Below are 18,945 nucleotides of genomic sequence, written 5' to 3'. Positions count from 1 at the left end.
TTTGGCTCATCTATTCTACAACCCCGATTCCAAAAAAGTTGGGACAAAGTACAAATTGTAAATAAAAATGGAATGCAATGATGTGGAAGTTTCAAAATTCCATATTTTATTCAGAATAGAACATAGATGACATATCAAATGTTTAAACTGAGAAAATGTATCATTTAAAGAGAAAAATGAGGTGATTTTAAATTTCATGACAACAACACATCTCAAAAAAGTTGGGACAAGGCCATGTTTCCCACTGTGAGACATCCCCTTTTCTCTTTACAACAGTCTGTAAACGTCTGGGGACTGAGGAGACAAGTTGCTCAAGTTTAGGGATAGGAATGTTAACCCATTCTTGTCTAATGTAGGATTCTAGTTGCTCAACTGTCTTAGGTCTTTTGTCGTATCTTCCGTTTTATGATGCGCCAAATGTTTTCTATGGGTGAAAGATCTGGACTGCAGGCTGGCCAGTTCAGTACCCGGACCCTTCTTCTATGCAGCCATGATGCTGTAATTGATGCACTATGTGGTTTGGCATTGTCATGTTGGAAAATGCAAGGTCTTCCCTGAACGAGACGTCGTCTGGATGGGAGCATATGTTGCTCTAGAACCTGGATGTACCTTTCAGCATTGATGGTATCTTTCCAGATGTGTAAGCTGCCCATGCCACACGTACTAATGCAACCCCATACCATCAGAGATGCATGTTTCTGAACTGAGCGCTGATAAGAACTTGGGTCGTCCTTCTCCTCTTTAGTCCGAATGACACGGCGTCCCTGATTTCCATAAAGAACTTCAAATTTTGATTTGTCTGACCGCAGAACAGTTTTCCACTTTGCCACAGTCCATTTTAAATGAGCCTTGGCCCAGAGAAGACGTCTGCGCTTCTGGATCATGTTTAGATACGGCTTCTTCTTTGAACTATAGAGTTTTAGCTGGCAACGGCAGATGGCACGGTGAATTGTGTTCACAGATAATGTTCTCTGGAAATATTCCTGAGCCCATTTTGTGATTTCCAATACAGAAGCGTGCCTGTATGTGATGCAGTGCCGTCTAAGGGCCCGAAGATCACGGGCACCCATTATGGTTTTCCGGCCTTGACCCTTACGCACAGAGATTCTTCCAGATTCTCTGAATCTTTTGATGATATTATGCACTGTAGATGATGATATGTTCAAACTCTTTGCAATTTTACACTGTCGAACTCCTTTCTGATATTGCTCCACTATTTGTCGGCTCAGAATTAGGGGGATTGGTGATCCTGTTCCTATCTTTACTTCTGAGAGCCGCTGCCACTCCAAGATGCTCTTTTTATACCCAGTCATGTTAATGACCTATTGCCAACTGACCTAATGAGTTGCAATTTGGTCCTCCAGCTGTTCCTTTTTTGTACCTTTAACTTTTCCAGCCTCTTATTGCCCTGTCCCAACTTTTTTGAGATGTGTTGCTGTCATGAAATTTCAAATGAGCCAATATTTGGCATGAAATTTCAAAATGTCTCACTTTCGACATTTGATATGTTGTCTATGTTCTATTGTGAATACAATACCAGTTTTAGAGATTTGTAAATTATTGCATTCCATTTTTATTTACAATTTGTACTTTGTCCCAACTTTTTTGGAATCGGGGTTGTATTAGAATCTAATAATCTACTGTAAAGTGTATTAATGGGATGCGACATCACTCCCTGTTACAGATGGGAGTCCAGGAATTAAATAAATGCAATGAAAACAAACTGTTTTTAATTGTAGGTATTGTATTTAAAACTGTATGGACGTACCAGAAGCCGAACCATACATGCAGGTCATTCTCAGTCAAAAGGGATGAATGATCCAAAAGTGGAATCTGGTCCATTAACACAAGAACTTACTGCCATGTTTGTGCACAGCAAACAAGCAAATTATTAAAACCAAGAAGTGGATATAGAAGCCACTTAATGGGATTAGATACTTACATACTAGTAAAGAAGAATTTTTCCTACAAGTTGGAAAATCATCCATCCGTTGATTTCCCCGACATCTCAAACTACCTGGTGCTGCAGACATCATTCTACACGGACACACAGATGAAAACCTGGAAGAGCATGGAAGTGTATATCTTTTTATATGTGGCTGGGTTAAAGATCTGGGGATCAGGACACTACAAGATAGACGACGGTAGACGAATCCAAGTGCAGGAAGAGTGTTTATTAGCAGGCGCCATATTTGCAAAAACAAAACACAAACGAAAGCAAAGCAGAATCATAAAGCAGAGTATTTAAACAGTGTCATAAACATGGCTAGAAACAAACATGACCGTGATAATGATAATACTTCGCAAAGTCTCTGTGAAGTGTCCATATCTGCATGTGCTGTTTGCGCTCAAATTAGTATCAAGTGTTTCCCATAACAACCAGGTCCCAAGAGCATACACAATGTGTTCTGTGAGTGAGCACGGCTGCTCGAGCTGCACCAGACTCAAGTGCGCAAAGGTGTGACAGTCAAATGTTCACCTGCTATGTGACCAAAACTTTTATCTCACGTGTATATCACCAAGCATTGCCACCAAAATGCCTCATTTTCATCAATAACCCATCATAAAGCATCGTGAGCTGTAGTGTGACTGTATCTTAATGAGGCGGATGTGATATCAGATGCAACCCAGCAATTGTACCCTACTACAAGTAAAAATGAGCTTCAACTTGAAAAAAATTCGCAGCCCACTAGATGGTACTTTGCGGCACAGTGGTCAAGAAACACTGGACTGGGGTATCCCCAGTCATGTGCCAAAATGTATTTTTCTTAGCCAATGAGGAACCAGTGTTTTGGGGGAAGCCCTTGAGATATCGAAACAAAAGCACGGTCCAGACACGCTCCGCGGGCACACCTGTCTGGAGCATGCATAGGTTGAATATATCCATATTTAAGCCAAAGATTAAGCTACATGCATTAATTTATGTATGAACCATGTTTAAACATGGGAAATGAATATTACCGTAAAATACCAAATAATAGCCGAGTTCCAATTAACCGCCGAGTTCCCTTTAACGGCCGGGTGTACGCGTGTGTTGTGACAAATAAAGGCCGGTTCCGAATACTCGCCGGGGTCTAAAAAAAAAAAAAAGCGTCCGAACGTTCTATCTAGAATCTTGAGGCCCAGCACTTTTCTGGTGTTTAAACGATTTTGCATTGCATAGTTTTCTACCGAAACAATATGAATGAATGAATGAATGAATGAATGAAATTATTTCTATAATACTGTTTACAACATTTTGTTACGTGATAATAAACATGCCATTTCAATGTTATAATATTGGTCTACCGTAATATTTCTTGAGGAATGCAACTCCGTAACTTTTGACAGATGTCTTAGCCGATTACGTTTGACATGGGTGTGTGGGATATCACTTACGTCAGTGGTTCTCAACCGGGGGGGCGCGCCCCCCTGGTGGGGCGCGGAGGTACTCCAGGGGGGTCGCGAGTAGGCTTCATGTATGGAGGGAAAAAAAAATCTGGGGCTAACAGGCTATAGTAGCTAAGCAGATGCAACACATTTACCCATGTCAAAATGCAGGACATTGGACTATTACATACAAATCAATACTATTATAAAATCTATCATAAAATCTTGTGTGTGTGGCCGCATCAGTCGGGGGAACTGTGATATGTTCCCAAGCCTTGCAGACTTTATCAGTAATGCAGGCACTTCCCACGATTTCTCATCTGTCTTTCAAGCAGCGTCAGAGCACCTGTCAGTAATGAGAAACAGTTTGCGGCATACTTCACAGAGGATTATCGCTCTTTTGCGTGGGTTCGAGATCCATTTGTGTGTACTGCTGACGAACTTCCAGTTGACATGCAGGAACAGCTTATTGAGCTGAAGAGTGACAGTAGACTTAAGGCAGTCTTCACCTCATGCCCTCTTTCGACATTCTGGGCAGCATTGATGCAGGAGTACCCGCAACTGTGTGACATAGCCTTGAAACTGCTCATCCCATTCGCATCGACCTACTTGTGTGAGGCAGGATTTTCAAAAATGACTGCGCTCAAAACGAAATATCGCAATCGTGCGCAAATTGAGGATGACTTGAGACTGTGCTTGTCAAACATTTCGCCAAGAATCGAGGATCTTTGTAAGGCAAAGCAGGCTCAGGTCTCGCATTAACGCAAATGCAGATCACAAAGGCACAGTAAAAAGTAAAACCTAAATTCACGCCTGGTCCCAATTCCCAATGATATCAATAGCCAGCTAATGATAAGCCTAATAAAATACCTAATAAAAACACTAATAATAATAATAATAATAATAATAATGGGCGGCACGGTGGTGTAGTGGTTAGCGCTGTCGCCTCACAGCAAGAAGGTCCTGGGTTCGAGCCCCAGGGCCGGCGAGGGCCTTTCTGTGTGGAGTTTGCATGTTCTCCCCGTGTCCGCGTGGGTTTCCTCCGGGTGCTCCGGTTTCCCCCACAGTCCAAAGACATGCAGGTTAGGTTAACTGGTGACTCTAAATTGACCGTAGGTGTGAATGTGAGTGTGAATGGTTGTCTGTGTCTATGTGTCAGCCCTGTGATGGCCTGGCGACTTGTCCAGGGTGTACCCCGCCTTTCGCCCGTAGTCAGCTGGGATAGGCTCCAGCTTGCCTGCGACCCTGTAGAAGGATAAAGCGGCTAGAGATAATGAGATGAGATGAGATAATAATAATAATAATGATGCCTATTAATAATAATAGCATAATAATAATAATAATAATAATAATATCAACAACCAACAACAGCAATAATAATAATAATAATAATAATAATAGGCCTAATAATAATAATAATGCCTGAAAGAACATAAGTCTTGTACTACTGCCAACAGCTTAGTAATGATAATAGGCCATAATAATAATAATAATAATAATTATAATTATAATAATGCCCGAAAGCAGATTAGAAATGTGGTGCTACTGCCAATTATAACAATAGCCTAATAATGATAATAGGCCTATGTATTTCTATGGAATGGATAATGCTACTACTGCTGCTACTACTACTACTACTACTACTACTACTACTAATAATAATAATAATAATAATAATAATCTAGCCCAGGGCTAGCTATCTATCTATCTATCTATCTATCTATCTATCTATCTATCTATCTATCTATCTATCTATCTATCTATCTATCTATCTATCGGTCGATATAAGGTGCTGTAGGTCGGGTGGCGTCACTGCGGGTGAGTGTGTTTGGGGGGGGGATGGGGGCGGGGCGAGAAGAGGGGCCCCCAACTGCAATGAACCAGCTTTGGTGGGGCCCAGGTTGCAAAAGGTTGAGAACCCCTGACTTACGTCATCGAATGAGGAATACCCAGCGTGTGTGGTGACATTGAGGACTGCGGGTTTCCAAGGTTGGACTGCTGCTTCTGTTAAACGACCTAAATTGCCGAATGCATGCGTCAAAGCACACACTGAGTTTTATTAAAGACCTTATACCATTTCACTTGCTCTTACCCATTCGGATCTGGAAGACGCTTTACAAAAAAGGTGAGAGCGTTCTAACATGCATTTCAGTCTGCTCGCGGCCAATCTAATCCAAGGGGCCTTTTCAACAAGTAATCTGCCGTGCAAGTTGGGCAGAAGCACGCGTCAGGCAGGCAACATGTAGGCCTACAAGTCAGTAACCTATTCAACTAACTTTCATCCGAACTTTAAGTTTTCTACGGGGTCGAGCCACCGTACCAACTCACTCGGGGAATAGGCTCATATCCGCCAAATAGGGAGACGTCTTGGAGAGAAACGTGAGAATGCAAGATGACAGTATGTAGCCACTGCAGGTCACTTATTTTTCAGCATAAGAAAAAACCCTTTGGTTTGACACTTCGCACCCTAATTATGTTGCTTCAACGTTGCGCCCTCCATGCAATTTCAGATTGACAGACATCGCGAAGCGCAAAGGGTGGAGGCTGCATGGGTGAGGGTGATAGCAAGTGACCATAACTTTGCAGAGTAATTAAATCACAGTGCTGCGCACAGACAATGGTGTGGTTTCTTGATTATTTTGTAAAGCATGCGCTTAACTAGTCATTAACAGGAAAAGGTGTGTGATTTATCCTTTATCCACCCCGACTGTGCCATGCGAAGATGCATTCTGCGTCTTCAAAATTCCCCGAAGTCGGCACCGTGCTATCTGTAATCTAACTCTAAACAAACTGTAAGTTATACTGGTTAAAAGAAGGCCTATCTGAGAATGATTTTTTCCCCGTTTTGAGGTAGATTTTGGGGAAGGTGTTTGTGAAGAAGGAATTAATCGCCTGTTCCAAATAGCCGCCTAGTCTCTAATACGCGCCGGGTCTCTTACGTGATTGAGACAAATAATAGCCCGGGCTATTATTTGGTATTTTACGGTATCTAAGCAGATTATGAACAGCGTCAATAAAAAGTGTAAAAAAATCCTACCTAAAAAGGAACGAAATTTGAAAAAATCAGGCTTGTAATACTCGAGTCCAGGACTGGGACTCAAGTCCGACTTGTGCCCTAATTTTAAGGACTTGTGATTCGACTTGAACTTGAGCACTGATGACTTGGACTTGGACTCGTGCATTAACTGCATTCGGACTCATAAATTGGAGACGAGGCCTCGGATTTTTTCTTTATTTTTTTGTAACATGCCATAATAATTTGCCATAAGATATTTTATATCTACATTAATTTTTGTACTAATTTCGTGCAAGAGTGTCACACCTGTGCGCCTTGGGGCGTGCATCAGATAGACTCTCGGGCGCGCTTCGGACAGTGAACATGCCAAACGGACTCTCGTGCGTGCTGTAAACAACTCGCACCTGCACAGGATTAAGGCACAATCAGCACGCCTATATAAAACCTGTGAAAACACACTCACTTTGCGAAGTATTGAGTTGTGTTGCTGACACATTACTGAGCCTTATTTCCTTGTTTGGTTTCCTGATCCCTGATTTCCTGTTTCTCGTCTTTGATTCTGCTGAGTCTACGATAGCCTGTTTGTGCCTCACTCGACCTATTGCCTGTTTCACTGTTTTACAATTTTGCCTGCCATTCTCGATTGTTTACCTTCTTCGCTTGTATTAATAAACACACCTTCTGCATTTACGTCCGTCTCCCAACCATCTCTGACAGAATATTTCGCACTCCCTGACAAAGAGAATGTACATTCACCTGTTCATACGTCATGTTCAAGAACAAACTAATGTCAGTGGCACTAAAACAGCCATTGTCAAATGGTGCGGTTGGAGTCTTGTTCTCGGACTCAACTCGGATCAATAGTGGACTCGACTCAATTTTTTTTTTCATGACTTGGACTTGACTTGGACTTGAACACTGGGGACTCAAGACTGGACTCGGACTCGAGGTTTAGTGACTCGAGTACAGCGCTGAAAAAAATCGGTGTATTCATCGATTACGCAGCCACCATATTGACCGCTGTCTGAACTCATTATAATCAACATCTCTGATAATAAATACAGTTCAATGGGAAGTCAACATGTGTATTGTCAGTTGGTATGCCATGCACAAGTTTTCACCCGTACATTGCCAATAGGGAGCTGTGGAGAACATACGCTCAAGATGTTAAGGGAAAACAAGTAGTGAGAACCTGACTTACTAAAGAACCAAGATTTAACTTCTTTTTTTTTCCAAAAGAAAATGCAGTGTTTGTGTCATTATCATTTCCCTTGGTCTTGTGTCAGGTGACTATTGAGGTTGTGGACGACCCTCAGATGGAGGTCGAGATGGACCTGGCTAAAGAGGGTAGGAACGACTGGCCTCTGAACTCCGAGGAATGGCTTGGCCACAATAAACTCTTCTGGCCTCTCTTCTGGGAATACCACGACTCCAGCGAGGAGAGTGCTAGCCAGGCCAGTCTCGAGGAGAACGGCGATGACCTGAGCTACGGAGAAGATTCCGTGCTGAGCGGAGTAGGAGTGGATTGGGACAGACGGTGGCAGGGCTGGGACTCGATGGAGAGTTATGGTAAGGGAGATGTAATAGATTTCACTGATGTGAAATGATGACAGAGGTTTTTGAGCACTGTGGTTTGAAAACCAGATTTCGAATGCACACATTGCATTTCTTCAGTACTTTAATTAAGACGAATTCCTCTCATTGTATGAAACAGCAGTGCACAACCCACTCTCCTCTGTAGTCCTGACATGATTTATGTTTTGAGGTTGCACTTAAGGACCGTTATATAATCACACTAATTCCCATGGTCTCTCACTCGGCCTTTTGTTTGATCCCTATCAGGAGTAAACAGAAAACCCATACCAATGCAGATTATCCATGCTGCATTTTTTTAAAGCTGTTTTTTATGTTACTACAGGCAAAGATGGCGTTTAATTATTAATTTTTTCAGATTGTTGGATATTTTTCCCCATGACCTTGATGAATAAGTGGTATAGATCAGCGTTTCTCAACCTTTTTTCAGTCACGGCACCCTTCAGAAGTATGCAAATTCTCAAGGCACCCCCATATAAAATATATGCAGTCACGCTGACTATACGCTGACCCCGGCAGTGACGTTGTGACATGGGAAAGGGGGTCGTGAGACAAATTTTGATGATTCATGAGGTGGCGATGAGCTGCATTAGGGTAACTATCATTTTTTGGAATTTTAATTTATTTTATTTATTTCAATATGTTAGAATATGGGCGGCACGGTGGTGTAGTGGTTAGCACCGTCGCCTCACAGCAAGAAGGTCCGGGTTCGAGCCCCGTGGCCGGCGAGGGCCTTTCTGTGTGGAGTTTGCATGTTCTCCCCGTGTCCGTGTGGGTTTCCTCCGGGTGCTCCGGTTTCCCCCACAGTCCAAAGACATGCAGGTTAGGTTAACTGGTGACTCTAAAATTGACCGTAGGTGTGAATGTGAGTGTGAATGGTTGTCTGTGTCTATGTGTCAGCCCTGTGATGACCTGGCGACTTGTCCAGGGTGTACCCCGCCTTTCACCCGTAGTCAGCTGGGATAGGCTCCAGCTTGCCTGCGACCCTGTAGAAGGATAAAGCGGCTACAGATAATGAGATGAGATGTTAGAATATATAATTTTTTGACGGCACCCCTAATGAAGCCAGGGTGCCTCGGCACCCCGGTTGAGAAAGGCTGGTATAGATAGTGGATGGATGGATAGATGGATGGATATTTTTCATCAACACTAAATTATTATCCTTTTACTCCAGCTCAGTTATCTACACCCAGCATAAATTGTGTTTTCTTTTTCTTTCTTTAAGGTAGCTCATTTTTAACTCTGTTCTGTTATCTCATCTCATTATCTCTAGCCGCTTTATCCTTCTACAGGGTCGCAGGCAAGCTGGAGCCTATCCCAGCTGACTACGGGCGAAAGGCGGGGTACACCCTGGACAAGTCGCCAGGTCATCACAGGGCTGACACATAGACACAGACAACCATTCACACTCACATTCACAGCTACGGTCAATTTTAGAGTCACCAGTTAACCTAACCTGCATGTCTTTGGACTGTGGGGGAAACCGGAGCACCCGGAGGAAACCCACGCGGACATGGGGAGAACATGCAAACTCCGCACAGAAAGGCCCTCGTCGGCCACGGGGCTCGAACCCGGACCTTCTTGCTGTGAGGCGACAGCGCTAACCACTACACCACCGTGCCGCCCCTGTTCTGTTATATAGTCTATAATCCATAAACATTTCCTTAGATGTAGGAATTTATTACATGGTTCCAGAGATTTTGTTAGTTAATTACTGACATCATGCATGTTTATCACCCAGAAGGAAAATCCATATCATTTCACACACTGATCTGTGTATTTTAGCAGTGATGAACATTTTTACTGTATATTTGTGGCACAAGACAGAGACAGTACCCGACTTATTTTGACCCACATTACTAACATTGTGCAAGCGGGCCTTTGAGCTTGACGCTGTAGCTGGGAAAACTCTGAGTTTAGAAGCTCTGTGTTTTGCTAATGGCAGCGTCGGGCCTCTCTACTGGCTAAACAACTAATATTTGTGTATAATTAGACGGCAGATTGGAACAGGCTGCGAGATTGCGGCAGACAATCCAAGCTCTTCTTTTCATCTCCGCGTGCTCGGCTCTTCTTTTCATCTCGAGCCCTGGCGCTGAGATGTACTTCACACGGCTCAAACAACTTTGAGCTCGCCGAGGAATTTGTGGCACTGGTGGTTTTTTTGTTGTTTTTTTTTTTAGGCTTGGCACGAAAACCATTTTCTCTTCTCCCTCAAATACATTTTAATCAATTAGTTCATTACCGCCCTCCAGTAAAACAATGCGAACTGTTGTGTGGCATTTCCGTCACAACGTCTTGTGATTTATGAGCAGCTGACTCACATTTATAAAATCAATTTTTGTTGACACAGAAACAGTAAATACACCCGTTATTTTCTTTTAAGTCTCTTTTATTAATATACACTACCGTTCAAAAGTTTGGGGTCACCCAGACAATTTTGTGTTTTCCATGAAAAGTCACACTTTTATTTACCACCATAAGTTGTAAAATGAATAGAAAATATAGTCAAGACATTTTTCTGGCCATTTTGAGCATTTAATCGACCCCACAAATGTGATGCTCCAGAAACTCAATCTGCTCAAAGGAAGGTCAGTTTTATAGCTTCTCTAAAGAGCTCAACTGTTTTCAGCTGTGCTAACATGATTGTACAAGGGTTTTCTAATCATCCATTAGCCTTCTGAGGCAATGAGCAAACACATTGTACCATTAGAACACTGGAGTGAGAGTTGCTGGAAATGGGCCTCTATACACATACATGTCAACCTTTGGTCAATCAAACCTGTATAACCAACCTCCAATATCCGTATTTCCCTTATAAAATCCGTATAAGATGCAAATTAAAATAATTTACCTAAAATTTGAATGATAATTAACAATGATATATCCAAGTTACTTTTTATTCAATATTAATAACAATAAACCTTCAGAATGAATACAAAGCTCCAATGTTTGACAAAACCACAAAGTGTCACTCTAATGTTCTGAATTGTGCTCCATGACAGCTTTTTTTTAGCACTCCGCACCAATACCTCACTAGGCTGCATGTCACAGTAAGTGTCTCTGTTGATCTTGCCGGAGTGCCCATTCAGAATCTTTTCAGTCGCTAGTGAAAGTTGCTCAGGTGGAAATACGCTTTTCAAACAAAATGTTACTTCCCGGTTGGCGGGATTCTCGCAATGCGGTGTGCGCATGATCAGAAGTGGAACGAAGTCTCGCTACCACAAGATATCGCGCGATTTCATAAGACTCTTTACTGGCTGTCTGTGGTGTACAGTACGTTTGTAAATGTTATGCGCTCTTTTATCATCGTGGGAATTGATTATAGCTCTAAATAAATATTGAAGTTTTTTTAAAGAATCCGTATAACTTTATTTGTACGCCCATATACTACGTTTATTGAATCAAATCCGTATAAAATACGGACATTCCGTATAGGTTGACATGTATGTGTACACCTATGTAGATCTCATCTCATCTCATTATCTGTAGCCCCTTTATCCTTCTACAGGGTCGCAGGCAAGCTGGAGCCTATCCCAGCTGACTACGGGCGAAAGGCGGGGTACACCCTGGACAAGTCGCCAGGTCATCACAGGGCTGACACATAGACACAGACAACCATTCACACTCATATTCACACCTACGCTCAATTTAGAGTCACCAGTTAACCTAACCTGCATGTCTTTGGACTGTGGGGGAAACCGGAGCACCCGGAGGAAACCCACGCGGACACGGGGAGAACATGCAAACTCCACACAGAAAGGCCCTCGCTGGCCCCAGGGCTCGAACCCAGGACCTTCTTGCTGTGAGGCGACAGCGCTAACCACTACACCACCGTGCCGCCCACCTATGTAGATATTGCACCAAAAACCAGACATTTGCAGCTAGAAGAGTCATTTACTACATTAGCAATGTATAGAGTGTATTTCTGATTAGAAACTTTTGAACGGTCGTGTATTCACATGTCCATGCTTCTCAAAGTGGGCCAACGACCTTCCTGTTGTCTGTGACTTCAAGCTGCAGGTCCGTGATTTTAGTATTAATAAATTAAACAGGCCAAAGATCACTATCGGTTGTACTGGTTTTAGAATTGTTGAATATTTCATCCTAGAGCCAAACCTAGTATTTGAATTAGGAGTGCGTAGTATTTGAATTGGTACACTAGATTTATAAAATTAATTTGTGCTGTGATCATAAAGGAGTCATATACAGTAAAGGCCTGCATGATTCTTGATTATATAGGAATCTTTCTCTTTGTTTGTTTATTTGTTTAGAATTGAGATGCCTACAGACCAGGGCTTTGAACCAGAACTTTTTTCCTATTGGTTCGTTCTGAACAGAAACGGAATTTTAACGTTTCCGGTTTTGGGTTCCACCATTAAATAGACGTTCCTGAACCGGTTAGAACAAAAAAAATTTCGTTCCCGGAACAGTTAATTACGTTCCCTGTCAGCTGTTTAACAAATGGCTATAAAATTATGTCTCTGTTTCATCCAGCTTAAGCCAAATGTAGGCTAATTCTATTACAACCTTCATTAAATAAGACAAGAAATAATTCAAAACAATTATTTCAAATGTTGGCGATTTGGATTCTCAGTATGTCTTCCCATCTACACAAACAGAAAAAGTGCCAAAAATGAAAGATAATTCGTTTAGTGTGTTACCAAAGGCTAGTCAGGCCCTATGCATTGATAGGCTAACAGAGGTTAACGTCATTTAATGTTCGCGAGCCTCTCATTAACGTGGACAAATATATTGATATCGTGTTTGAAATTGACGTTTTTGAATAACGATAGACTGCAATATTTACCTCTTATTTAAGATGTGGAGACGTGATAGTAGTCCACCCTCCCGCTCTCTCCATTCAGTCAGCGAACGTCACACAGGAAGTGAACCCCAGCGGGTCATAGAAACTTGCGCAGGAGAAGAATGACTTTTTTATTTGTAGGCTACGGAAACTTTGAGGAACGAAATAAAAACTGGTATTAACCGGTTACCATTATTTTTAATAAGCGTTTCTGTTCCAGAACATCTCATCTCATTATCTGTAGCCGCTTTATCCTTCTACAGGGTCGCAGGCAAGCTGGAGCCTATCCCAGCTGACTACGGGCGAAAGGCGGGGTACACCCTGGACAAGTCGCCAGGTCATCACAGGGCTGACACATAGACACAGACAACCATTCACACTCACACCTACGGTCAATTTAGAGTCGCCAGTTAACCTAACCTGCATGTCTTTGGACTGTGGGGGAAACTGGAGCACCTGGAGGAAACCCACGCGGACACGGGGAGAACATGCAAACTCCGCACAGAAAGGCCCTCGCCGGCCACAGGGCTCGAACCCAGGACCTTCTTGCTGTGAGGCGACAGCGCTAACCACTACACCACCGTGCCACCCTGTTCCAGAACATAAAAAATAATAAAGTTTCTGGTTTCGTTTCTGTTCCATGTGAAATAGAAAAAGTTCCCGGTTTTCGTTTTCGTTCCTTGAACCGGTTCAAAGCCCTGCTACAGACTACTTTTGTGAATGTGCAGTACACTTTTCAATTATTTTATATTATCCCATGAGATGCTTTTGTAAAGTCTGAAAGTTTTTGAATGGGGAAAAAAAATACGCCTTGGTTCGGTGTCTGTTTTTTTCAGGTTGTTTTATCATGGTATAAAAACCCTATAGGACAAGTCAGGATGATTTTGCAGAAGTGCTTTTCAATATAGTATTAAATACACAATTAGCTTCGCTCTGATTGGCTAGCATCTTTAAACGAGTTCTCTGTGAGCCACTCTCTTACTGACAGCACATGTGGAATTGTAGCGAAACTCTGAGAGATAAGCGATGGCTTCTGGACCAGGATTACAGCATTACATATAAGAGGAAAACGAAGGAGCGACATCGAACCAGTGCCACAACCAAGAGTGCAGAGGCTCTTCACCTCAGACACCTGCTGTGGATATGGGTACGAACCCATGCAAGATTTTCACCAAACACTTTGTTAGAATATACAGACGACAGAATATACTGTACAGCTTTTCTTTTGTGCGTCCTGGAACATGTGTGCTTTCTCCCCGAAATCTCCACTTGTTCCTTCCAGGTATCGTTTCCTGAATAACTTCCAGATGGTTCCATCTTCATTCAGATTGCTACTGGTGGTCATATGTTAATGAGGGATGGGCATTCTACGTATGATGTATGCACTTTTGTAACTGGCCTGTTCTCTCTGCCTATTTCCTTTCTATGGCTGTGACACACTAGGAAAGTACCGTAAAAGTCCACTTTGGAAGGCCCAGTACATCCATCCCCAAGGCACATCGTCATATCTTATTTTAGTTCCATTTTCCTAGTCGGTGTTTGAATTTTTTTTTTTTTCTGAGCAAAAATAGCTGCTATTTACTATCAAACTTTAGTCATGTTAGCCAACAGAGCAGTGCGTCTTCCCAAAGTTAAAAGGAAACCAGTGTGATATTGATGACTGATTAAATAATTAGTCGTGTTTTTGTTCTTCAGTGTTGAACGAGTAAAGCATTCATTCATTTCATACATTTAGTCATTGTTTAATAATTAGGAATTTAGCATTGTAATATTAAACATTTCTTAATCACAAATTAGTGCATTTTTTTTCCACAAGCAGGTGTATGGGTCAGTTTAAAATTCACTCACAGCTTTACTATGATTTTGTTTCTCCCATTTTTCTTGTGTAGCTTCACTGAGCTTCAGGTGAGTGTGAGGTCATGTGGCGCGACGTCTTTGTGCTCACTGGTCACAATGAAAAAGCAGGAATATTCACACAAATTTTAATGAAGAAATTGACTACTGCATGTAAAATCTCATCTCATCTCATTATCTCTAGCCGCTTTATCCTGTTCTACAGGGTCGCAGGCAAGCTGGAGCCTATCCCAGCTGACTACGGGCGAAAGGTGGGGTACACCCTGGACAAGTCGCCAGGTCATCACAGGGCTGACACATAGACACAGACAACCATTCACACTCACATTCACACCTACGGTCAATTTAGAGTCACCAGTTAACTTAACCTGCATGTCTTTGGACTGTGGGGGAAACCGGAGCACCCGGAGGAAACCCACGCGGACACGGGGAGAACATGCAAACTCCACACAGAAAGGCCCTCGCCGGCCACGGGGCTCGAACCCAGGACCTTCTTGCTGTGCGGCGACAGCACTAACCACTACACCACCGTGCCGACGCATGTAAAATCAATAGTATAATTTAAAAAAAAAAAAACAGCTAGCTCAAACGTAAGAGTCCATGTGTCACGTCCATAATGCTGGAATTGCTATGTGCAGCGAAAGGTCACTTTCTATATTTGACACACTTTAAAAGCATGTTATAGCATGTAGTATTATACCCGTAGCTCTGCGTACATTTAAAACCCTCGGCCCTAATAAAACCCTTGGTAGAGCGTTAAAATTACTCCGCGGTCCTGTGCAGGAGCTCGATTTACACCATATAATGTCAAAAGCAATGTTTAGAGTCAATCATCCATCAGCAATCTGATCCCAGGGTAACTCCTCTCCACTTAGCTGTAACAGCGCCGCTCATTTTGCCAACATGATTAGAGGAAAACTTAAATGCTGATGTAGTCAAATGTACCTCCACCCAACAATCTACGCAGCCATTATGACTGTACGGTTTCTGTGCTCCAGAAGCCGTGACCCTACACTCTGAAATTCACCTAATGAGTGCACTTGGACTGAGGTGTATAAAAACATGTGAAACTGAGGAGGGCGAATGAGCCACATTGTTAACGACTCTGTTCGAGCGTGATCTCTAGATGCTTAGTAACGTAATGTTTTTCCTGTAATTATGGGCAGCCACGGGAATACGGCCCAGAACATGGTGGCCTGATAGAGGGCAGGACGTACACTTCTCCTGGGATGTTAGATCTACAGTTACAGTTGACCGAAGAGTATTCAGGTATTTTCTGTAATGCTTGAAAAATTGTGAGGTCCAGGATTATTGTAGTATGAAAAACTAACCCTGCTTTCCCATGAGCAAGAGTCGGATCACTTGTACTGCTTGTAGTTTCTCTTGTGTGCCTGTAGTGACTGCTGCTGTTGTTGATTGTGGGCGTGGCCTGTCCAGTTACGATGAGAAACAATAGTAGCTGGAGGTAGCTTCTAAAGCCAAGTAGTTAAGCACAAATTAAATTAAATAATGCAATAATCATGTGAAAATTGGTTTCATTGCTATCTACTGGTAGTAGCTACGTACAGTATTCTCACCAATGGCAGGAACAGTCCTTGATTTTTCTTCATAATGTCTCTAGAGACATTTAGATACATGATACAATTAGATAAAACCATGGTTTGATGTTTTTATCCCCCACTGGCCGATAGGCCCGAAGGGGGGTGATGTCCGTTTGTCTGTCTGTCCCGGGAAGGGTGCTCACCTTCTGAAATCAACTCCTTACACAATTTTTGGAGGAATTTTACGAAACTTGGCAGGATTCTTTGTTATATGTCATTAATACACATATTGTAATTTTGTTAAATTGGGTCATATTTTACCAGAGTTACAGCCCTTGATTAACAAAATTCTACTTTGACAATTTCATGAGTGTGTGTTCCTTCTGAAATCAACTCCTCTCACAATATTTGGAGGAATTTCACCAAACTTGGCAAAAGGCTTTGGTATATGTCGGTAGTACTCATATTGTAATTTTGTTCAATTCAGTCGCATTTTACCAGAGTTACAGCCCTTGATTAACAAGCTTGTACTTTGGCAATTTCATGAAGGTGTGCTCACCTTCTGACATCAACTCCTCTCACAGTTTTGGGACGAATTTCTCGAAGCTTGGCGAAAAGCCTTATTATATGACGATAATACGCATATTTCGATTTAATTTTGTTTGTGAAAATTTTACCAGAGTTTTGATCCTTGATTAAATAACTTGTACTTTGACAATTTCATAAGGGTGTACGTTCTTCTGAAATCAGCTCCTCTCACAATTTGTGGAGGAATTTCACCAAACTCGGCAAAAGGCTTTGTTATATGACAGTTATATGCACATTGAAATTTCGTTTAATTTGGGCAAATTTTCCCAGAGTTATGCCCTTGATTATTAACAAACTTGTACTTTGGCAATTTCATCAAAGTGTGCTTGCTTTCTGAAATCAACCTCCCTTACAATTTTTATTATCCCCCACCAGGCAAAAGGCCTGAAGGGGGATTATGTCGTGGTGATGTCCGTCCATCCGTCCGTCCGTCCGTCCGTCCCAGGAAGGATACTCACCTTCTGAAATAAACTCCTCTCACAACTTTTGGAAGAATTTCATGAAACTTGATAGGATTCTTTGTTATGTCAGTAATACGCATATTGCAATTTCATTCAATTCAGTTGCATTTTACCAGAATTATGGCATCGTTGCCAGCGGGGGATATTGTGCTCTCAGAGCACGCTTTCATTTTTGCACATCAGTCAGTCAGTGGAAACTAACTACAGGTAGAAACAAAAGTGGGGATCTGACAAAACATCAGACCCCATGTATGTTAAGTGGAATCGTTTGAGTCAGTCATTTTGCATGATTTGCATCGAAATGAGAAAATGACTTTATGCTCAATTAATTCTGGATATGACGAGACATAGTTCCCGTGTTCACTCATTGATCGTCAGTGAACTCTTTATCCTGTTACTTATTTTCTTATTTTTTGGCATACAGAATCAATTACTTCTTCCAGAAAATCTCACAGACGGGTCGGCAGAAAGCTAACCTCAGGATAGGTCCGAATTCTCTCAGGATAGAGCAGGAGTTGGATTTTAAAAATAAAGTCCTACACACACCTCTACTCCTGAGTGCTCTAAAGTGTGTGGAGCATTTCCAGCTTCGTTACATAACCTCCCCACCTGCTGTGTAAGGAATGTGCCAGTCCGAGTCCCTCTCATATACACTGTGCAAGTTAAGGCTTTGAAAATATATTTGAATATTAATTAGGGAGTTTTGTTATAACACAGTCAGAGTAGCGCAACAGTCGGCCTGTATGTTCATATAAATCATTATATACTAGAGAAGATGAAAATTGTAGTGCAAAGAAAATTGCTAATTTTTTGTTACTTATCATAACTTTAATGACACCGATGTCAAATGTACAGCAGTGTTAATAAAGTGTAGAGGACAGGGACAGACGAAGTTTATTTAGCTGTAATAAAAATGTGACATTAGACAGTGGGACTGTGAACAAACAGTGAACGCTTCTTCTCCTCTTTTTTTCTTTGTTGATCATCAGTATCATTACAGTAGACTTTTCTACAAACTCTGCACAATCATAGCATCATTGTAGATCATAATTTAACTAAATTTCACAGTGTATACACTACCGTTCAAAAGTTTGGGGTCACTTTGAAATTTGCTTATTTTTGAAAGAAAAGCACTGTTCTTTTCAATGAAGATCACTTTAAACTAATCAGAAATCCACTCTATACATTGCTAATGTGGTAAATGACTATTCTAGCTGCAAATGTGTGGTTTTTGGTGCAATATCTCCATAGGTGTATAGAGGCCCATTTCCAGCAACTCTCACTCCAGTGTTCTAATGGTACAATGTGTTTGCTCATTGCCTCAGAAGGCTAATGGATGATTAGAAAACCCTTGTACAATCATGTTAGCACAGCTGAAAACAGTTGAGCTCTTTAGAGAAGCTATAAAACTGACCTTCCTTTGAGCAGATTGAGTTTCTGGAGCATCACATTTGTGGGGTCGATTAAATGCTCAAAATGGTCAGAAAAATGTCTCGACTATATTTTCTATTCATTTTACAACTTATGGTGGTAAATAAAAGTGTGACTTTTCATGGAAAACACAAAATTGTCTGGGTGACCCCAAACTTTTGAACGGTAGTGTAGAAAGTGAAAGTGTACGATATTGAATGCATGGCTTTAGAGTTTTACACTTGTCTTTACTTCACAGCTGGACACGTAGACTTGCGTCTAACAAGGTCGGCGTTCACTGAAACGCTT

The 18,945-nt window shown here is 41.8% G+C and overlaps 1 protein-coding gene across 1 annotated transcript in view; it reads left to right on the top strand.

Moving 5' to 3' along the window:
* ism2a (isthmin 2a) overlaps nucleotides 1–18,945 on the top strand; it is a 67,655-nt gene that overhangs the window by 33,922 nt on the left and 14,788 nt on the right. Inside the window, exon 3 of the mRNA XM_060933715.1 lies at nucleotides 7,672–7,954. Within this exon, the coding sequence (XP_060789698.1) occupies nucleotides 7,672–7,954 (283 nt within the window). The remainder of the gene's footprint in view (nucleotides 1–7,671; nucleotides 7,955–18,945) is intronic.

The sequence above is a fragment of the Neoarius graeffei genome, chromosome 11 (assembly GCF_027579695.1).
Source record: "Neoarius graeffei isolate fNeoGra1 chromosome 11, fNeoGra1.pri, whole genome shotgun sequence".
Classification (NCBI taxonomy): domain Eukaryota; kingdom Metazoa; phylum Chordata; class Actinopteri; order Siluriformes; family Ariidae; genus Neoarius; species Neoarius graeffei.
Note: the sequence above shows the minus strand (reverse complement) of the source record. Positions and strands in the feature narration are given on the sequence as shown.